Raw genomic sequence first — 24163 nt, forward strand, 5'->3', positions numbered from 1 at the left:
AGCCTCATACATGACCAAAACATAAGCTGGAAAATTCAAGTCTTGAACACTTTCTTGGAGAAACCACTGCACAAAAGCCACACGGGCAGGATGATCTTGGGGGAGCAGTAACTGAACCCTTTGAAGACGAAAAGAGTTTTTTTTTGATTTGGTAGTTGTTGGCGCATCAGCTTCTGTGGCCATATTGCACCTCCCAAGGTTTTTGCAGTACTTTGATCCAAGCCCGAGGCGGGAATCGAACCCGCGACCTTTGGGTTTCCGGGCAGGTACTTTACCCACTCGGCTAGCCCGGTCGGCGACGAAAAGTGTGTAAGGAATCATCGTGCCAGACACGCTGTACACTGCAACGAGACACTCCTAAGGCAGAGGCAACGGCACGTGTGCTGGTAGTAGGATTATTCTGGACGGCATTCAACACACTTTCTTCCATGGCGGCAGTTCGCGTCGAACGTGGTCTGCCTGCACTACTCCAGTTACCTTTAAATGAGCCATAATCGCACAAATTTTGATGCACACGCGCAAGCAAACGGTGGTCCGGTACATGTCTGTGTGGGAAGCGTTCTCCAGAAATTCGTTGAGCGGCTCGTCCATTGCTCTCTGCTAATCCATACACTAGGTGCAAGTCTGCCAGCTCACAGTTCGTATATCGATGCATGCTCTTCGTGCGGCGACTACTATTTGAATGAGTAAACCAGAAATTTTCCCTCTCCCGAACTGATGAACAGCGCCGTCTACCGACTTACAGTGACATTTCCGGTTATGGGTTCCTATGCGATTCACATTCCTTTAGATGTTTCCTACCTCCCCTAAACGTTTGTACCCAATATTTTTGAGACTGCTGTAGAATGCATTCCATATTGTCCTAGTACACAAATCTAATTTTTTGTGATGGTTTTGCACCCCACATTCCAAAATATGTATTTAGCTGTGCTTCGACGAATAATTATTCTATTTAACCAGGGTTCTGAGCTGGATATCATCATTCTTCTCTTTCTTGGTGATTCCTTTGTACTTTTCTCTCTCTCCCTCTCTCTCCTCTTCTTTCTTTCTCAGGGAATTTATCGGAAAAATTCCCGATAACTCGGGAATTTTTTATTTTTTTTGGCTGGTGCAGCATAAGCCTCAGGCTTCCTTGTACCATATGGGTAATAATAATAATAATATATATAAATAATAAATAATTCTAATTTACAATGTTTTTTCGGCAGTTATCTTTAACAAGTTACATATTTAGTTCACCAGATGGCGCTGGTAACGGTAGCTGTGACATTTATTTCTCGGCCTATGCTGTTATCTCCTCATTCATACGTTATGCCAACAGGTGTGTGGATGTGTGGTTAGTTTATTGCACGTGTCTTAATTTAAAGTTTCTATTTGTTATGCGAGTGCGTGGTCCTTAGTTATTGCCATCCACATGAGTAGTCAGAGGAAGGTAACTTTGTTTTCGAGTAACAGTTTAGCTCAAAACATGATCGTTGCGATAGAAGAAAACGCAGTTGCTATCAGAGCAATTTTTTTTTGGTCCTTGTTTGCCTTTTTATGGCTTGGGTCACTGTGTTCAATCATAACTTCATTTATTACCGCATATTCCATATTTCTTTTAGCTGGAGGTTGGAAATTTCTGAAAGTTGTTGTGGTTACTTTTCCAAGAGATTTCAGGTAAGAGATTAAAATTAGTTGCTGCAATATTATTTCCTAGTAGACTTATTTCTTTGGTTCATTATGTGTGCGATTTTGATTTTTAATTTATTTTTTATATTCACATTCTGCCACTTTCAACATTGAGAATGTGACAACTAATAATCGTTTAGTTGACTTGAATCCTTGGTGGTTTCACTCTCTGTTTACAGTTTTCTGTTGATGTCAATTGAATAGATATAATATTTTTATGGGTTGGTTTGTGGAATGTGATTAAGTCTTTAAAGTAAGACGGTATTTAATTTTTGCTTTGGCATAATGTAAACAAATGGGGAAAACTGAATTTCTGTAGATTTAAAATTGTTTTGGAATTAAGAGTTGCAGCTTGGTTCGTGTGGGGATCAGTAAAAACCTACTAATAAATGTTTTTCTGTGCAGTCAGATGTATAGAAATTTTTTAAGAGATGTAAAAGGTCCCCAGGGGCTCACATCTGGTGAGTATGGGCTTGGTACACCCAGCGTCCTGAGCTGGATATCATCATTCTTCTCTCTCTCTCTCTCTCTCAGGGTAACTCAGAATTTTTTTTTTTTTTTTTTTTTTGCCTGGTGCAGCAAAAAGCCTCGGGCTTCCTTGCACCATATGGCTAATTGTAATAATAATAATAATAATAATAAAAAAGCCTGTTTTATTATTAATTACAAACTAGACCTTTTTTTTTTTTTTTTTTTTTTGTTAAGCAAATGAAATTCTAGTTGATCGTGATAAGTTTTTTTTTTTTTATTTCTGTTTTTAATTTACCCAATTTATATTAGAGAAACATAACTCGTTATACATGTATGCCGTTTTTCGGCGAATGCTAGCTATTCTTGCTCCGCTCATTTACGTCTTCAACACTTGAAATGTTATACCAATTAGTGAACATTGACTTAAAAAAAAAATAAATACTAAAATTATTTTATTTTGTTCGTAAAAATAATTTAATTTGCATGTCCGGAAAATAAATATGATATCTAAATGAATATATTGCATACGAAATATTTTATTTTATTGCTATAGATTATCCCAGTGGGTTTCAACCGGGGTGCCGCGGCACCTTAAATCGTCGCATCAACATTCCAGGGGTACCACGTAATTTGGGTTTAAATTACTTAAACTTATTTATTTTTTTTAAAAATTTATATGCTTTTAATAAATCTATATGTATTTCATTATAAAAAGATGTACGGTACCTTTTTTAATTTTGTGGTGATCTATACAGTAATTGATGTTTACTTAGTACCTCTATATAAAGAATAGGATTTTATATATATATATATATATAATTTGTATTATGAATTGTAATTTTGTTTATAGTTATATTATTGTAATAACTGTCATATATTTTTTAATATTTTATATACATACAAAGACAATCGGATCTAACCGGCAGAAAATTGAGTAGGGGTGCCGTTATTAAAAAAAGGTCGAAAAATCACTGGATTATCCAATAGTGCTCAGAATCGGCGCTAAGAAATAATTATGGAATTTTCTGACCCATAATTTTTTATTAATATACATACGTGTGCTCATTTTTGTATGCCAGGTTTCATAAAAAATGGTTTTTTATTGGTTTCTTGGTATGTAACATAACTCTTTATTATCATCAAGATGTGATGTAACGTTGAGATACAGAGATAACATGGAGGAAATTTTAAATAACACAAAGGAAAGATGTTGCAGAATATAACCCATTCTGTTGTCTGTTAAATTAAATGGGTAGAAGAAAAGTTTCATGCAAAAAACTTTATAATGTGTATTATTTCAGTATGCATCTATACCTGTGTGTTTATTGTTATGCGGATAAGACTGCTACCACCTACTAGTTTATATATATAATTCATGAACCCTTTGTAGTTTCTCTGAGGAAATTCAAATATAATGGGATTTTCTCAAGTGCTTCTTCCTTCAAAGGAAGGAAGCATAGTTTTAATGAAGTTTTTATTGTATTTTTTTCTTTTTCTCTAACTTGGTTGCTCCTACCACTATTAACACAATTTATTTAATTGAAAATAATTTAACATGTGAAATGTATATACATTGATAAATAAAGTAGAAAGGTGTTATAGAGCATTTAAGTGTCAGTTTTCAACCTAAATATACTATTTATTAACTAAATGATATATAAAACTAGGGTTTGAACTCAAAACTAATGCCTAACTTGGACACTGATGTTGACAAAAAGTACCAAAGGTAAAAAAACTTTCAGAATGATTTTTTTTTTTCTGGCACAGAAAAAGCCTTTGTCTTCCTTGCACCGTATGGCCAATATGCACATTAAAACTGTTTTGAATGAGATGCAAATTTTGCATTTCATTCAAATATCAGTCATGCTCTTACCAGTGCTGGGAACAGCAACTTTGTTCTATTTTTATTTCACCCTTTTAGCATCCTGATTGTTCATTAAAAGATAAAACTGAATACTAGCATCATACTTTAATTCTTGTATTGATAACATTGAGAAATCTGTTCCTATAATACCAAACACCTTAATATGTTATTCTTATTAAATGCATTATCATATATGTATAAAGCAGTTGTTGTCTGCATGTAATAACTCAACTCCTAGTAGATGGATTTTCATAAAATATTATCATATTTGGCTCTTTTGATTTTTTTTCCAGCCATCTCAAACTTCATTAAAACCCATTTGGCATACTTGGCAAAAAAAGTGAGAAACTATGCTGCATAATCACCAGGATCAGTTGGGCTGACTTGGGGGCTCAAAAGAAGGACCCTGGCAATCATATACCGAGCAGTATTCTTGTCTGTCATCACCTGTGGAGCTGGTATGCATGGTTTACCTGCATGGCCATAGTCAGAAACAAATTAGAGACAATTCAGAAAACAATACTTCTCGCTATCACCAGGGCACGCTGCACTGTGAATATACCAGCACTGCAGGTGCTGGCTGCTCCCACTTTACCTGGAAGTAGCCAAAAGAGGCTTATATTACAGATTCAGGAAGGGCATACCCACAGAATTTCTGGGGATAGTTCTTCACACAGCCAATAGCATCAAGGCTGAAAGAAAGAAAATAGCTCCATGGCAATGGCAATCAAATTGGGAGCAGGAAACCAGAGGTGCTGTTACCAAAATAAAAGGTTTCTACCACAGGTTGCAATGGTTGGTCCAAAGCCACCAAAGTGGTATGCCCCTGGACTTTTTACCACCTTCATATTGACAGTTTAGTTTTGCCTTTAGCTCCCTAAAGGCAAAACTAACTTCCTTAGGGAACATATTGACTGGGCACACATTCTTTATTAATATACAAGCTATGAAATCCAAAGAACACAGTTAATAGTTGATATTGGGCCCCTTCTAAATTGACAGGAAGGAACACCAATTTATTATAAATGAGAATATATATATACAGTATATATAAAGCACTCACAAACCTTTACCCAACAAGTATTTGAAATTAGACAAAGCATGCAGAGACAGGCCCTACAGCCTCCCTCAGTCAAGCAACAATCAATAGCCAAAGTGCTCATGTCTCTCACCACTCCCAGATGATGACATTATAATCTGACAGGGTAGCTGTAACCAGCACCCTGAACGATACCTGACAAAACAAAACCAGATTGATTACTGGGCCTCACCTCCACAGGATTATCTTGCCATGAGTAGGGATCCTACACTCTCTAAGTAAATATAAAGGGGGGGTGGAGATAAATAGGCATCCAGGGAAACAACTCAGCCAAATGACATTAGAAAGCTTGTTGTAAGGGGATGCAATGTAGGATGAATGAATGTGAAAGAATTGTGAGAGTATGCTGGGTGCTGAATGAATGTGATAGGGTGAAATAGAAATTGTGATGAAAGGTAAAGAATGTGAAGTTATGGTGTAAGAGAATGACCCAGCATGGAAGCAAGAGAGAGTGAAGGAGAGTTTTGGTAAATAGGAAAGAATGAAGGTGTGAATGTAAATGAGAGTATGAAAAACACCTGTTATATATATAGTTTTAGTGAATGCATACTAACACAAATGAACTTAGTTACTAACACCATCAACATACCCACTGCATACCTCCTTGGCATACAGGGCTTGCAGCCAGGGCCTGGGGATGTAGTGCAGAGAGAATGGAATTGAATAAGAGAAATGAATGCTTGAAAGCATGGGTGTGAGCAAGAAAGAACACAAATTTTAATTCTTATTTTGTTTATAGATACTAACCCTTATAACTATAAAGTGTAAGAAAAAAAGTATAAAAACAGAATGAATGCAATGTGAAAGAGAGTAAGAGTCTAACAAATTCTCCCCCCCCCCAGATTGACTGGTGGACAAATGGACCATTTATGGCTCCATTCCACCCAAGCAGATATCATGCTGTGGCTACTTAGCCGGCATGGCGTGGGATGCAGACACTGGTCAGTAGTGCTTTATCCCTGACCAGTGTGGGACTGAGCACCAAAAATGAGCTCCATCATTGACCCTTTCCCCATGATCCTTTATTCTTACCACCTGGGGTGGGTTATTCTCTCATTGTCCCCCACCCTGTGTGGCACACCCTTTGTCCTAGTGGGTCATGTTATATTATGTTATTTGGTTTTTAGGAGCATTAGCAACTAAGGCCATATTGCTCTGGGGATATGCGATGGTCATTCCCTGACCTTTCTGCATCCTCTGTATTTGGTGGGCACTGGCTCGAACTCCGGTCTAATCAAGAAGCATGTGCTATGCACGCTGCTCCTGCCCACCTGACTATGGAGGCACCCTAGTGGGTCACCCCACTAGGACAAGATGGGTGACCTGAATTGGGGTCCCCCTTCACTCAGGTGGTTACCTCTACTTCTGTCCTACCTGTTTGTTCCCCTACTTTCTATACCCACTATCTCTTCCCAATTTCAATTTTTTTTTACTGGGCTCTCCCTGCCTGCAGCCTTGGCTATCTCAGGGTTTGCCCCACCAGTGCTTTATACTCCCTACTGCCTGGCCCACCTCCTCGTGGTGCTGGATGGTAAACTAGAGGTTTTTGTGTGAAAACACAGGTTCCTAGACTGAGGCTGGATAAACAACATAACCAACACGAACACTAACTAACCTACATAAATCTGGCCTTTACAGTTTGTATTCACTACATTGCTTGATGCAGAGTTGGGGGCAACCCCCCAGAGCCACATTACAAATTACACTAACACTTCATTAAAATTAGACCAACAGAAATCCAGCAATTGTTTTTCCAACTGTCTGTGTATAATGGCTCTCACTGTATGGATTTTCATTAAATTTTATAAATTATTTTTAAAAAATTAACTTTTAACTAAATAGGCAATAAAGAAAAGAAAAACAGAAAAAAATATCAGTATAGCAAATGTTGGTGGCTTCACAGCTTACCTACCACATGTTGCAGAAACATGAATATAAATGAAGAATATGCGAATGTGTGGCAAGCCAAGTAAGTGGCAAATAGAAAGTAAACTAGTATGTAACTACACCAACAAATGAGGGGGAGATAAATTGAGAGAAAGTGTTGCAGAATGAATGAATTCCTAAAATAAATTTTAAAAATGCCAATTAATAAAAAAAAAAAACGAAATAATGTGAATAACAGAAATGTTAATTCAAAATTTATTTATTAACTTTAAATAAAAAATAAAATAAAATAAATTTAAATAATTTTTTTATTTATTTTCTTCATTAACTATTTAGTTAAAAGTTCATTTTTATTTTACATGTTTAGTTGTGAACTGAGATGCTAATGTGCCACTCATATTGCCATCTAGATTTCAGATTCTTTTGGATGTACTCTTATTTATCTTCATTCTGTCATTGGTTTGGTGTTGTCTTGTGAATGCTCTGAGCTGTTCTAGTATAATTTTTTTTGCACTGCATAAGGACCACCATTATTCAAATCTTTGCATTGGTAGGTTGATAAGGGATTTATTTATTGTTTGGAATGCAGTGATTTCCTAGCCATTGTTGGCCTTGTGATGAGTTGGGGTACAATGGTTGGTCTGTTTTATTTTGTTTAATCCTGTTGACCACATTGTTATGGTTGGTTTTCATCTCCACTTACAGTGGTATTTCACATAATTTGGATGTGGTGCAAAATTTGAATAATTTTGAATTAATTGTCATTTTTTATAAACTGTTTTAGGAGCACATTCCTTCTGTAATACTTTTTATCTTGATTTATTTTCTCCACCTTTATTTGTCGGTTGTGGTAGTTGATACTGGTTTAATTTCTATTTGTAACTTACTTGGCTTGCCCCACACTAGCATATTTTTCATTTTTATTCAAATTATGTTTTTGCAAGATGTGATAGATAACTATTTGCAGCCATGATGTTTGCTTATACTGACTTTTCTTTCTTCATTTCTCTGTTTTTCTTTTCCTTATTTAGTTAAGGAGTGTACACATACATAAACATATGTACAAGGCTATGCTACTGGCATTTTACCTGAAACATAAACTTACATCTGATATAAAGTAAAGTATAAAATCCAGTGCCTTTAGGAATTTTAGAGAGGCCTACCAAGTGTGTGGAGCAGTGATGTTGTGTTTGTGTGAAGTTTCAAGTTACTTGTCTTTCTTCCCCCAGTAGGTCAATAAACATCTGCAGTCTTACCTTAATCATTTTTGAAAGGCAATCTTTTTCACAGCATAAAGAAAACACAAACGGCCACTACTCTGAGGGAAGCAATGTTTCAAATTTTGTGGGTGATGAAGGGTGCAAATTTGCAATAAGGCTGAAATGGAGGTAACTAAATTTTTAATTTTACATATAAATATAAAGCAGAAATATATGTGCAGTTTTTAAATTCCAAACTGTGCATGTGCATACTTTTAAAAATTCATTTATTTAACGGTCTTTTAAATTGGAAAAAATTATGGAATTGTTTCTATTTTATGGATAATTTTTTTTAGAAAAATTAATTTTTTTCATTTTTTTAAAATAAAAGGGGTAAAACACTTTAATTTTTTAAAGCTTAAAATTATAATTTATATTTAATTAAAATTAATATTTTTAAAAGTTAAAGTGCAATCCATTAAGAAAAAACAGAATATTATTCAAGCAGAATTAAAAAAAACCTAGAACATTTTCTAAATGAAAATGGGCACCTTTCCGATAACCCGCCACCTCTGCAAGCTTAAAATACAGCCATAGGATTATTTATAGTACAGTTTTCTTTTTTTGGTTTGGATTGTCTGAAGTTTTCTTTCCCCTTTTGCCTGGATGAATATTCTCTTGCACTCAACTGCTATGAGGAATTGGTAAAATGCAAAACAGAGCATGGGATAATTTATTATATATCATGCTTCCCTGTGCATGTGTCAGTTCCCCAACCAAGTAAATCAGCTCTTTCTTCTTTCATAATAAGTGTCTGGTAAATTCTCACATTGAAATTGATAGAACTGATGTTACACAATCTCTATTGCTTTATCTGCAATGTTATTTATGTTTTGTAAAATTGATGCATCTCAATTTGTTTAAAAAAAAAAAACTTTTTTTCCAAATAACGCTATTGGATGTTTCTCCAAATGCAATAATATGTAAGTTAAATGATATTTAAGTTAACCCTTCCAAAAACTCTGGTAACTTGCTATCAATGAATTCTGTTTGAAACCAGCAGATGGACTGCCACAAATATAAACACTTTGGTTTTAGGAAGTTGGCTGCCAAACTAAGACCTGTAACTTACCAAAATTATTCATAAAATTAACTTCTCCCTAATATCAGTGTATTAAATATTTGATGTTGTATGACTTGATCATATGACTGGATCATATCAACACAGAATTCACCTCAATGGCACACCAATACTTTTTTTTTTTTTTTTTTTAACTGTTTTGCTGTGACTTATGTCACACTACTGATCACTAGTCCAACAACCTCTTTTGATATTCAGTGTATTGTCTGTACTGGTCTCATTGGTCTTTTATAATTGCAGTTGACAAGGAAAGTGATATTTACTAATTTAATAGCATGGGGAGGGGTAGAATTTTGGTACTATTTGGAAAAATGAGTTAGGAATTGTTATTCCAGTACATTTTTTTTTTTCCCTTGAAAATAAATGCCTAATGATAATTTTTAATAAACTAAGTTCTTTTATTAATCTTTATAGGTTTCTTAATTGAGAGTGGGTGTAATTCCTGGGTCATATCATTTGCATCGGAAATGAAAAACTTAGAGATAATGTTTGCTTTTGCTCTGTTTTTAATGTACTTTTTTTTTTTTGAAAAGAAAATGACTGAGAAGAACTGTTATGATCATGAGGAGGGATTAGTCAAAACAACAATTTTCCTTTTAAACCCAGGCAGTTGGCAATTGCATATTCATTATTTTTCAATCCAGTTTATTATATTTATCTCAGTTTAACTTTTTCTACCAAATTTGTGAGCATAACTCTTAAACTCCCATGAAATTTTATTCTTAATTATCATTGGTACTGATTCTGTGACTATTAATCTATAGGTGATTTTACTTAGTGTTCGTGTAGAGGGGTGGACTGAAATATTGGTAAGATGGGCACGAAAGTCTTGAGTATCTTCCTCGGTACATATAATAAAAGTCTGTAATGAGGAAATACTGTCTTTAACAGAAATATTTTCAGGTCCCTGGTGACATCTTAGTATTCAGTGCTTAGGAAATCTCATTTGGACAAAATAGTTTGAATATTCCATAAGCAGTTCACTTGTTTGGCAAAGAAAAGGAGTTCAAATTTGTAATCTGAAAGGTTACTCAAAAAGAAATCATTATTATTATAGTTTTTTCCCCTCAAATATCCCCCTTCTCCTCAATACGTGTAATCCATTTTGAAGGCAAACAGGTAATACCCAGCTGTGGGGAAAGCTTTATTTTGGTCTCCGAAAAAGCCAAGAACAAAGAGGTAAGAGCTCTCTTTGTTCCTCTCACTAATTTCAGTGCTCTTCTATATATAATGAATAAGAGGAATTACCTCGATAATGGCTTGTAGAACACTTCGTTGCTAACTCTCTCTCTGTTTTTTTTCAAATGAAGCTTTTTCATCAAAATAAGTGTAAAAATAATATAAATGAAATCTTCACACTCGAAGCGAAAATCGATGATCTAATGCATCCGGAATCAAAGGTCTAAGAGCCAGGAGCGGTTTAAGGTCGGTTGAGACCCCGTCGCAGAAGAAAATATTGGGCCCCTTAAAAAAAAAAGAGAGAGACAGGGTAAATAAAAATACATGTTAACCATTTTTTTATTAAATAAATAAAAAATATTATGTACTATTAATGTTTTATTTCCAATAAAATTTGAATATAATATATGTATAATATAAGTAATAATAGCATAATAATAATCACAAAGAATAATCACAAACCTCTGCTAAGACCAAAACACATCAAACCACCAACTAATATCTACGAACGAAAGAAGACATTAGGTCCGTAATTAAAAAAAACGAATGCTAAAATAATATTGTTACACTCTTGAGGCTTTTCGACATCATGCGTCTTGATCATAGATATGACCCGGTAAAACGCGAAGTATATGACGGAATTTAAAAGAGATTCCGGGTGCATTGTATCATCGATTTTTGCTTCGAGTGTGAAGAATTCAATTATATTATTGTTATACTCATTTTGATGACAAGGCTTTATTTGAAAAAAACTGAGAGAGTTAGCAAGCGAAGCTTTCTGCAAGCCATTGTCGAGGTAATTCTTCTTATTCATTGTAAATTGATATATAACGTAGAACTTATTGAGCCTTAGAGCTCTGACATCTATTAAGTACTCTTCTGTGCATCTTCTACGAAAATCCCCTTTCCAGGCAAATAAAGCAGTGCCGGATTAAGGCACGAGCTAACTGGGCCCCGTCGCCCGGGACGCCAGAAGGCGAATAGCAAGGGAGGGATTTTGTTTACAAAATCTTACGAAGATTTCTGGGATATGCAAATGGCTCCGAAATCTTTCCTCCCCGGAATACCTTGGTTCGTCCATGGAGTAAAGTACTGCATAAGAAAATAACTAAGTACTGTATATACACACAACAATAACATGATAAACTTTTTGTGTATACTGTACATCCTTTCATGTAATATTTGAATTCGTATGGTTTTCATACGTTTTTAATGACTAATTTTAATATTTATACGTTTTTAAATTCAGAAATAAGTGCTCATAGAAGTAACAAACGTTTGTATTTCTGAATATATATATATATATATATATATATATATATATACACAGGGTGATTCACTACCAGTGCGACAAACTTGTAGGGGGGCACAAAGACGAATCGGAATCATATAGCATTGCAGGGTCCGAAATGCCTTCGTCATGCGGTAGAGGACGTTGAACGGGAGGTCGCGTGAACAGCAATCCCGCTGGAAGTCAGCATTTGCGAACCGGTTCCCGAGGCAGTAGGATGGACTAGTATTCAAATGTTGAATTGGCCAACATACACCTCGCGTATGGAGCCGCGGACTGTAACGGGCGCGCCGCTCTGCGCTTGTACCAGGAACGTTTCCCGCATAGGCGTGCTCCTTATCATACGATTTTCGCACGTGTGAACAGAAGGTTACGTGAGACTGGTTGTTTCACGAGATGTACCATGAATCGAGAGCGAACGACGAGGACGCCAGACAATGAGGAGAATGGCCTACGTCTTGCAGAAGGCAATCCGAGTACGAGTACTCGACCGATAGGCCAACGATTGGGTATTTCCCAATCCACTGTATGGAGGATACTGTCAACAAACCAAATGAGTTCATACCATCTGCAACGCGTCCAATCATTGGAGCCTGCGGATTATCCACTCCGGAGGACTTTTGCTGCTTGGTTTCTTCAACAGAAACTGTTCGCAAATGCTGACTTCCAGCGGGATCGCTGTTCACGCGACCTCCCGTTCAACGTCCTCTACCGCATGACGAAGGCATTTCGGACCCTGCAATGCTATGTGATTCCGATTCGTCTTTGTTCCTCCTGAAAGTTTGTCGCACTGGTAGTGAATCATCCTGTGTATATATATATATATATATATATATATATATATACAAGGTTGTTAAAATTTAAAGTAACCCTATGTAGAGGGCTCTGGAGCGAGTTTTAAGGCTTATAATGAAGAGAAATTTGAACAACAGGTACAAGAAAAAAAAGCGCTCGCCATTTATTGATAAAAAATATATACAGTGAAACTTCTCCTAACGGACACCTCTCGTTAACGGACATTTTCAAATTCCCCAACTCACCTCCATTGGTTTTAACGTGTTTGCAGCTTCTGTCTAGCGGACATTCTCTGTAACGGACGCGGACAGGCAATCTGCACTGTTTCGTTTAGATTAGCACTTAATTTGATCTCCCCATTACGGACAGCGGGCGAGCTCACGGCTCTTTTTCTAGGAACGTTTCTTCCACGTATTGCCTCAATCGTGTGTTTATTTTCTATTTCCGATTCTCTGCATTTTATCAAGGTTTACGTCGCGGTTCTAAACCCTTTTTCAAGAATTTTAAGGCACGTGTAAAACTTCTGATGAATTCGGTGTGTGCAGGGGGGGGGGGGATATGGTCGGCCTTTCGTCTTTTCAGTTTCAGTTTTCAGTTTTGTTCAGTGTCGTGTGAAGTGCACAATGTCTTCTCGTAAACATTTAACTTTAAAAGATAAAGTCGAACTCATTAATGTGTATGATCGGCAAAAAAATAGTGTTCGCAATCTCGCTGCAAAATTCAAAATCGGGAAGACGCAGGTAAGCGACATCCTAAAGAAAAAAAAAATGAACTGCTCAAACAATTTTGGCAACACGGAAATGATCAGGTTCCAAAATCATTTCCGAAAACTGTTGGACTTCAAATTTGTCGCGCACGTGTTAAAAAAATTCCCATTAATGGGCCTATTATTAGGGAAAAAGCTTTGGAGGTTGCGAAATCTATGGGAGTAAATGAGTTCAAAGCTTCTGTGGGATGGCTAGACAAGTTCAAAACTCGGCATAAAATTCTTGGAAAACCGTAAGTGGTGAAGGTGGATCTGTTGATACTGGGGTTGTAACAGAGTGGACCGTAAAATTGGAAGATTTATGTCGTGATTTTGAAGCTAAGGATATTTACAACTGTGACGAAACAGGGTTGTTTTTTTAAAGCTCTTCCTGAAAAAACAATGAGTCTAAAAAACGAAAAGTGCCAGGGCGGAAAAATTTCTAAGGAACGCTTGACTGTATAATGTCGCCCAGCATATTGTGTACAAATATGCTGGGAGACTTTGAACAACCTCTTGTTATAGGAAATCCACAAAATCCTCGTTGTTTCAAGGGCATAAAGTTGAATCTTTTGGATGTTGACTGGAAGTCTAATAAAAAAGCGGGGATAACACGAGATATCATGAGCGAATGGATAAGTCACTTTAACCAAAACATGATTCGTCAAAACAGAAAAATTATTCTTTTCATGGATAATGCTGCATCCCACCCGCACATTGAATTGTCCAACATTCAAATCGTTTTTCTGCCACAAAGCACATCTGCAGAGTGTCAGCCCTTGGATCAAGGGATAATAAAAAATTTTAAACTTCACTACAGAAAACGTGTTTTAAGACATCTCATTGCAAACATGAACGATGTAACATGTGGGAGTGACCTTGCAAAGAAAATCAGCATCCTAGATGCGATTCAATGGATTTCCTCTTCAGTAAACGCAATTAGAAAACAAACTGTCGTGAACTGTTTTGTAAAGTCTGGCTTCTCAAACGCAAAAATTGAAGTTGTGAACAGCAATGTGGAGCACCAAGAAGAACAAGAACTTCAACATCTATTGATAATGTACGATACTTCCGCTACAAGTGACCCTGGCTACAAAGATATAGACTCGAACCTCACTACAGAAGATGGTGTTCTAGATATCAACGACATTATCATCGATATTTTTCAAGAAGTTCCTCATGAGGATGAAGAAATGGAAGGAGGTCATTCTGTCGAAGAACATATTAACGACGAACCACCGATGAAAATAGAAGAAGCGCTCATACAAATCAATCGTTTAAAAATGTTTTTCGCCGCTGAAGAAGCTACTGAAGGACTTTCCAAACAAATGTTGAAAACAAAACTATCAGCCAGAAGAAGGTGCAGAAGAAAATAAGTGATTACTGTATGCATTTTTCTTAAGATAAAGTCATAATATGCATAGCACAATTGTATGTATATTATTTACAAAAATATTGTGCAAAATCTGTATATAATTTAATTTTACATTAAACGTTTAACGATTTTTCTTTCTTTTTTTTTTTTCTCCCTCAGACTTCGTGTTAGCGGACACTTCTCTCTAACGGACACATTTTCGTTCCCCATGGCTGTCCGTTAAAGGGAAGTTTCACTGTATAAAGTTACAAAATTTGTCACTGTATGGCGCGTAACTATCATAGTTACGATTATGCAAATAACGTAAGTTATTTGCATAATCGTAAGTTATTGCCACTGCTCATCTCTACTGTACTGTATAAAAGCAAAGCAGTCTCTTCAAAATCATACAGTACATGTTTGCCTGCACATTGCACTACAGCAGCAAAGCCAACTACGTTGCAGGAAAAGGCGCTATTAGTGAAGCTGTACTATCAGAACAGCAACAATGCAACTGCGGTTATCAGTGAATTCCGGCGTCAGAAGCGCTAAGGCTGTTTGTGCTGTCCGCAAAATGATTGCGAAATTTGAAGCGACAGGACATCTTGGTATTCAACCAGGTAGAAGTCGAAAACGAGTGGCTCCTCTCGTGTTGAAGATGTGGCTATGGCTGTCGTGGATTTATCAATTCAATCTCCATGTGGTAGCGCAAGTGTGCCAGCTGTTTCTTGTGAAGTGGACATGCTGTATTCCACTGTAAGGCTAGTAATGCGTCAGGTGTTGCGGTACTATCCTTAAAGTTACACATGTTACAGCAGCTAAAGCATGGTGATGCAGATATTCGTTTCACATACGCACTTCAGTTTCTGGCGCGAATGACAGTGGATATCACTTGGCCATGGAACATCCTTTGGGGTGCTGAAGCCCACTTCTGCTTAAATGGACAAGTGAATACGCACAACTGTTGCATTTGGGCAACAGTAAACCCTCGAGTTATCCAAGAGGTCTCGTTGCATTCTCCAAAAGTGACAGTGTAGTGTGGTTTACGGCCACATTAGTGATTGGGCTATATTTTTTTTTACAGGTAACACTGACTGCACAGCGATATTATGAAATGTTGGCAAATTTCGCAATACCAGAGCTGCAACAACGTGGGTGCCTTCAGGATACCATAGCATGTATATAAGGTATGCAAGATGGTGCTCCATCCCCACATCTACGTTCTTCATGCGTTCGTCTGTAAAGTGTTGCCTTAGCAACACTTTACAGACGAATGGGTCATCAGCCGTTGTTTCCAGACATCTTGACCACCCCGATCACTGGACCTCACCCCATGCCACTTCTGGCTGTGGGGTGTTTTTAAGAACCAGGTGTATCGGGAAGGATGTCAAACTTTGTGGCAGATCTGAAGGACAGCATTAGACGTCATGTGCTGGCTATTCCAGTTGACATGTTACGTTCTGCTGAAGAAAATGCTGTTCTTCGAATGGAAACTGTTGTTGACCAAAATGGAGGACACATTGAACAATTGTAGCGCTGTTCAAGTTATTTGTGTTGCCACAGCACCATATACTGTAGTGACAAATTTTGTAACTAATTTTTTTTCCAATAAATGGCGAGCGCATTCTTTATTGTATCTGTTGTCCTCTTCAGTACGAGGACTACAGGTAATTTCTCTTAAGTACGAACCATAGAACTCGCTCCAGAGCCCTCTACGTAGCGATACTTTAATTTAACAACCCTGTATATATATAATATTTTGTTGTAATGCGCTTTAGTTATTCAAAATTGGTACCCAATCATGAATCGCTGGTTCTGTGACCTTACTGTACTTTACCAGGATTTGAACGGGCCTGAATAAAAATTAGGAAAGTGTTGTGCTTAATGCTTAAATGTGCTTTATTCACACAGCTGTTTCTGATCTGTACGATATGCAAAGTATTGCTCAATAATGGTACAAAATTTATTTGTGCCTACTTTTTGCTACACGCCTTTTACTTTTGATCGTGGCCTCAGTCGCCCATGCATCATAAGAAGAAACCACTTCATACTTTCAATCACTTCATGCTTTATCTTTCATATTTATATGAGCATACGGCTTAAACTTATATACATACACATAATCTTATATGCATGCTACGCTTATACTTTAAAACTATAGCAACATTTCATTTTGGTGCTATTTAAACAGGATCGACGTTCTAGTTGAGTTCTTAAATGTGTGCCTCCAGTTAAGTTTTCGCAAGCCAGTGTAAGAGCAAAATGTTATTTTAATAAAATATTCCTCCCCAACTTTTTTTTTTTCAACATAACTGTCGTCAGTCCTAGCCGTCCCTCCCTCCCTTCATTAAATAAGATTTTCCTTTTTCTAATATTAGGTATTCCTTTTATTATAATAATATTATTTACTAATATTAATAATAATAATATTTGTTCAGAAATTGAAAATCGCTCCAAAATGTTATCACTCGAGACCCCGTTCATTATTCCGTAGTGCCAGTCCTGTCTACAAAATATAAGGGCGGGTCAATAAGTATCGCACTGTAAGCTGTAACATCTTTATCTGTGATATTGTACAAACGGTACTAGGAAAGTTTTGCAATACAGCTTTGTTTATTTAATTTTTTCAAAGTAATTTCCTCTACATTCAATACACCTCTCCATCCTCCGAAACCAATCTTTAAACCAGTTCTGCCAAGTTTCACTAGGGTGTAAAGCACACTCGTTGTCCCAAGCCCGTAGAAGGTCCTCATCACTGGAAAACCGCCTCCCTTTTAGCTTCATTTTCACATGCGGGAACAGTGCAAAGTCGCAGGGAGCAAGGTCTGAACTGTAGGGAGGGTGCTCGAGAAGTTTCAGTCCTGTCGTGGTCAAATATTCGGTGCAGGCTTTGGCGCGGTGAGCTGGAGCATTATCGTGATGGAGGTACCAGGTGCCCATTCTTGACTTTGGCCGCAGGTTCTTCATAGATCCAATGACTTTAGGCAGGCATTGTTCAGTATACCACTTAGCTGTGACTGTCTTCTGCGTGTCCAAAACGACACGTTCCACAATTCCACTCGATTTGAAAAATACAGCTATCATTTTCTTCTTTACAGATCGGGATTTTCTGACAATTACGGGTGTGTCGTCATCATCAAAGACCCAAGCTTTGTTTTGAGCCTTGGTCGGCAGATCGTAATAGTACAGCCAAGTCTCGTCACCTGTCACGATGTTGTTCACATACCGAGATTGTCCCTTATCAAACTTTTTTAACATCTCCCGGCACCAAGTCACACGTTGTGTCATCTGCTCTTCAGTCAGTTGATGCGGCACCCAGAGAGAACAAAGTTTCTTCACGTGCAAATGATCTTGCAGAATCGAACGAATTGCTGGTGCATTTAGGCCCAAAGTATCCTCTATCTGTTGGTAGGTCACTCGCCTGTTTTCGTCAAGCATTTTCCTCACAGCAGTAACGTTTTCCTCCGTAACTGACGTTCGTGGCCTTCCCGGCATCTCAGAATCCTCCAGAGTGAAATTTCCCCTTTGGAATTCTCTATACCACCTGAATATCGTTGTACGATGTGGACAATCATCATCTAGTGCAAGAGTCATTTCTTCTAAGCACTGGTCTATGGTTAAACCACGCACGAAATTATACCGCAAAACTGTCCTTATCTCATTTCGTGACCACGATGCCATCGCAAGCACTTTACACTCTCACTACTAATGAATAACTGAGCCCATCGACTTGGCGCGGCGGCTACTATGCACGTATGAACATGTCTCAACATGCAGCAACAAGCAGCTTCCTGTGATTCATTGTTGCGTCATATTGCAAAACTTTCCTAGTACCCTTTGTAAATATACTTCACATACATAAAATACAATCTTTCAACTTCGTGAAAGTATTACTCAGTGTTAGAACCACCACACTCGCTGCATTCTCCATCGTTCTTTCCAGGCAGTGAATGCACTTTGGTAAAACTCAGGAGGTTAACGTTTACACCAATGTTTAATATCGGAAATGAGTTCCATATCACGCAAATACCGTACCATGTGGATTATGTCTTGAGATTACCAAACAACAACAAAAAAAAAAAATATATGTATATATATTGTGGGACGAGGCATTGTTTCACCCCTGGGCAACCTTTTACAGTGTCATCTGTGCTGTGTGCTGCTTGCTTTATCCTGATGAAACTTTGTCTTGCCGATTCAGTTCAGCTCTTTTGGTTTTCAGAGCTTGGTTAAACTTTTCCAGGGATAAGCAGTATCTTTGATGGTTGTTTGTTCCACCTTCCAAGAAATCGATAAAAATTATTCCATTTTGATCATAGAAGAAGGTAGATATAAGTTTGTTGATTATTTGGGAAGTTTTGATTTTTTGTTACCAGTGATGTCGGGTGTGCCAACTTCATGAATTGCCATAATGGAAGAGCCCTGCTTCATCACATATGACGATTCCCCCCCCCCCCCATTGAAAGCACTCAGGACGCCAGCAAAAAACATCTCCAGATCTTCACAGATCTTTCCTCGTAGCCATCATCTCTTGTGTGAGCAGTTTAGGCACAACATTTTTTTTTTTCTGTACCCCACTGTGATGAAGGTCAGACATCGCAGCGGCCATCACTTGTTTCCTGGTTATGCACATGTCATTTCGAATCAGCTGGTCAATTAATTCGGGGTTTGTCAACGGTTTTTTGTTTTAATTTTTCTCAACGGTTCCATAAACCATTGGAGCCTACTCTGGACATTATTTCGCCTAATAGACTGTCAGGAGTTTTCGATGGATAGATTTGGCAATTGATAATCTGATCGCCCGATTTGAACAGGAACTTCATCACACACCATGGTGGGAATGGCTGTCACTTTGTCCATTCAGATCTAACAGAAAATTTTTATTAAATGTGTTAATGGGTAATACAAGTGTACATCATAATCCACCCCCCCTTCCCTTTTCCTTATGCACACGCATGTTTGAGTGTGCATTATTTATTCAATCGCCTTTGTTATTTTATATTCTTAATATAGATTCCTTGATATTTTCAGTTTCCATCGGACCACAACTTATACTATTATTCAATCATACTACATCTGTGTTCCCTGGCGCCTCCGTAGCCAGGTGGGCAGGAGCAGCAGTGCGTAGCACACGCTTCTTGATTAGACCGGGGTTCGAGCCCGTGACCACCAAATACGGAGGATGCGGAAAGGTCAGGGAATGACTACCGCATATCCCCGGAGCAATATGGCCTTAGTTGCTAATGCTCCTGAAAACCAAATAACAACTGTGTTCCCTGACAGTTTGATGTGCGACGCGATTGGGAAAATCTCTATATGGATTCAATGCAATCGTTAGGTAGGCCGCGAATTCAGTGCCTTCAATTAATTTTTTTCACCGAATTCTGTGAAAAAAATATATATATTGGGAACCACTACACTAGACAACTTCCCAATATAAATTTGGAGGAGAAATAGCAGTAGGTGTAAATCAGTAGCAACTAAGCCAATGCCAACTTACTTAGGGACGTGTTCCATCAACCTAATCGCTTGCTTGCGCAACTATCCCTGGCAGTTAGCAAGCATAGCTTCTCGGCCATTATTTACACTTAAAACTCTTCTGTATTGTTTACAATTCAAAAGCGTGACGCAAGTTACGTTCGGGTTATTAAGAAGTCTTTAGTGATTAGCCATAAAATTCCCGGCAGTTGGAAAGCAAAGTACAAAGAGGAAAACTGAGAGAAAAAGCAAACAGAAATTCTATGGCTTTCATTAGCGTTAACAATGTCATTGACGGGGCCCACATACGAATAAATTCTTCATAATTATAACCATGTTCAATGCGTTTGCATGTTTTATTAATTCCCATTCAACCATGTATATTAGCCTACCATTCACAGAGGCCCATAGCAATTGAAAACATTTTTACTAAGAACACAATTCAACTTTGCACAAATATTTTTAATAAAACCTTGAAAGTTAATGTAGGTGAAATAAAACAGTTTTTACGTTTAAACGAGGATTTTTATTTAATTGTGAATTGTAATGTAATAGTAAGTATAATTCAGATTTACGTTTTACGAATTTAAGTACAAATTACGCGCAGATCAGTATAATTTCAGAGGTAAAAAGCTACGGAAGGTATCAACTATCATACAATAATTGTGTGTGCATCAGCTGATAACTGGACACACCCCCTCGGGTGGAAACATAATTGCCAAGTACATCTGAGATCCTATTGGAATTAATTTGATAACGGTAAAATAAATCAGGAAGTTCACAATATTTTAACGTAAACCAACTGCCACATTCTGCCACACAAATTTCGGTTAAACAAATATGTCAGCTACAATCCAAAGTTACCAAACACATGACTGCCCATTCAGGCAAGATTCAATTTGGAAAGAGTTAATACACAGTTCATCACCCCTACTGCCAGCCCAGTCACATCCACAGTTACAAGCACCATCCTCTGTTAAAAGCAGAACCTGAATCAGTGACAACAGCCAACACAAGTGAAGGCTAGAGCCTACTCTGGCCTTCACTTGTGTTGGTTGTTGTCATCAAAATTACGGCATGGAGAGCAGAAATTTTGTTGACAAGGAAAGCAACCACAAAGGCAACTAACCCAACATTTAAATAAGAATTGGATAGACTCTTTTGATGATGAAAATATTGAATCTCTCTCCATTTCTTATACAGAAATGTCTTGAAAATATTGCAGGTTCACCTAAAATGGTGAAAAGACTCTATTCCAAAGAACTTATTTAAACCAAAATTTATAGACAATGAATCTTACAAACTTTGCAGGTATTCCTGTAAAAGTTACACCTCATGCTACCCTAAACGCATCAAAAAGAATCCTCCCTGAATGGGACTTGCTAAATGTGTCCAAAGAACTAGTTCAGGAACAAAAACATATACAGGCAAAAATAATTAAAATCAGAAAAAATAGTGAACTTTTACCTACATTTGATGTAATTCTTACATTTTCTATTCCAATCTTACCTACAATAGTTAAAGCTGGCTACCTCAACTTCCATATACAACCATACATTCCAAATCTTATCAGATGCTTCAAGTGCCAAAAATATGGCCATGCTCAAATAGTATGTAGAAGGGAGCCATTCTGTTTATGTTGGATCGGATCAACATAAACAGAATGCCTCTAAAAAAAAAAACAGTCAAAATCAAACTAATTCTAAAACCAACAAGCAATGGATAAAATCTTCAAATGTAATTGCTGAGGTCTGCATAGCAATATAGTGATATATACACTGTGTGATCACCGAATTATGACCACCCCCTATGAAAACTGAATGCGACCCGTTGACCACGTGAGGTACCGGAGTGCGGAATTAGTCGACTACGTAGCATAGATAAGGTGTCAGTGGTTCAGCAGGTAGTAAAATTCCGAGCGTGATGGGTAAAAGGAAGGATTTATCGGACTTTGATAAAGGACAGATTGTGGTAACTCGACGAGCTAGTGCCTCGATTTCCAAACGGCTGAACTGGTGAGGTGTTCAAGACCCGCCGTAGTTAAAGTGTACCAGGGCTGGCGTAAAAATTGTCAAACAACGACCCGACGGCAAAACTGCAAAGTTCAGCGAAAGGTTGATGTTAGAAGTGAGCGTCGGGTCCGACGACTTGTTCAGACGAACAGGCGCAGCACTGTTGAAGAGTTGACTACCCAATACAACATGGGCCAATCCGGAACAATATCTGGCATGACCATGCGTCGCACGTATGGGCTATACCAGCAGACGAGCCCTACGGCATCCTCTCCTAACCAAGGTTCATCGGCGTAAAAGACTCGCCTGGTGCAAAGAGCATGCAAGTCGGACGTTAGAAGACTGGAAGAAGGAGAGCTGGTCGGATGAGTCATGTTATTTTTCTCCACACCTTCGATGGTCGTGTACGGATTTGGCATCAACAACATGAGGCTCTTGAACCATCATGCGTGGTATCAAAAGTGGAGGCGGTTGTATGGTGTGGGGCATGTTTCACTGGCAGGAACTTGAATCCCTAGTGCATGTGGAACAACGTATCAGTCTCCACAATCGTCAATTGCTTGCTGACTGTGTACATTCCGCTATGTTACACTTTTTTCCGAATGGCGTCTTCCAAGATGCGTCAGGCACTTGTTGTGCAGGAATAGTTAACTTCCATCATATCGATTGGCCTCCGAATTCCACCGATATCAATCCCATAGAGCACTTGTCGGACACTATGGAAAGGCATAAAGCTGACCGCATTACTGCGGTCATTTTTCTTCCATTTTTAACTAAAATAATTAGAGTAGTTAGTTAAAATTAAAGCTATTTTAACATTAACCAATTGGGTGGGGGTTGTTTTAGAAATGTGCTGAATTTTTCAAAAAAAAAAAAAAAATTTTTTTTTGTACATTAATTCAGTATTTCTTAAGAAATGAAGATGGAAAATTAAGCTTAATAATTATTAGTAAATTAATAAGAGGAGTTATTATTATCAACGTAGAACATATTGAGTATTACAGCTCTGATTCATACTGCTTAATAATGAGAGAGAGAGAGAGAGAGAGAGAGAGAGAGATAATCTTTTATTACCCTTCACGGCCATAAAGCCAGGGGCTTACAGTTTCCCAAACTTGGGAAAATTGAACAATTATTTACAAAAAGGTAATTTTACAAAGAAAAAACATATTATAATACAAAGGAGAGAACTCCTTACGAGAGTTAAATCTGCTTGAGCTGGCTTAACATCGAGATAAGAGCACCAGCTCAATCAGACAGGAACAGGTGCAAGGTATACATCAGTCATTGCTGATTAGGCCTACTCGTCATAATTTTTTTCCGGTAAGTCCTGTCAGCAGCGAATTTGTTCAGGTCGGCGTCCAGTGCCTGGGTTTGCTTGAGCATCTGCTGAGGAAGGAACCTGTCCGAGAGATGGAGTCGTGCTGAATGCGAGTAGAGCTCGGGATTGGCCCTAAGGGCAGCAGGGGGGATCCTCCAGCCACAGGTATCCCAGAATGAAGGTGTTGCCATTATGCCTGTTATCATCTTGACTGTTGCTAGGAGGCGTTGGTCATCGAATAAGGTGGGAAGCCGTGGAATTCCGAGAGAGTTGGCAAGCTGTGTGGTACGAATCAGAGCTGGAAGGTTGTGCTTCCTGTTGGCCCACTTTAGGAGCCAGAATTCTGTGGCAATTATGTATAATAAAAATGTAATTTGGTTTATCCAAGACAATTTTTAGGTGTACCTCATTGTAGTATGGATATTTGATAAAGTGGTTCAGTTTTTTTCTGATGTTAATAGAAAATAAAGTTTGAAATGTTTCTTTAAACTCCAAAATCCCATCCAGACATACTACTACAAACTACCTTAGAAGCAGTTGCAGTGTGGTTTGCCATTGAAATAACCCTCACTCCAGTGTGATTCAGGAGGAATAGTAAATGTTTTGAAAGGTTATAGTATTGATTATTCTGAGTAAAAAAAGTTCATAAAAACAGG

General features: G+C 37.8%; 1 protein-coding gene across 1 annotated transcript in view; it reads left to right on the top strand.

The window, feature by feature from the left end:
* The first annotated feature begins 1331 nt into the window (after positions 1–1331).
* Fatp1 (Fatty acid transport protein 1) overlaps positions 1332–24163 on the top strand; it is a 259281-nt gene continuing 236449 nt past the window's right edge. Inside the window, exon 1 of the mRNA XM_090371137.1 lies at positions 1332–1659. Within this exon, the coding sequence (XP_090227263.1) occupies positions 1415–1659 (245 nt within the window). The 5' untranslated portion in view covers positions 1332–1414. The remainder of the gene's footprint in view (positions 1660–24163) is intronic.

Source organism: Mastigoproctus giganteus, chromosome 4, assembly GCF_048544385.1.
Source record: "Mastigoproctus giganteus isolate SK-2022 chromosome 4, ASM4854438v1, whole genome shotgun sequence".
NCBI lineage: Eukaryota > Metazoa > Arthropoda > Arachnida > Uropygi > Thelyphonidae > Mastigoproctus > Mastigoproctus giganteus.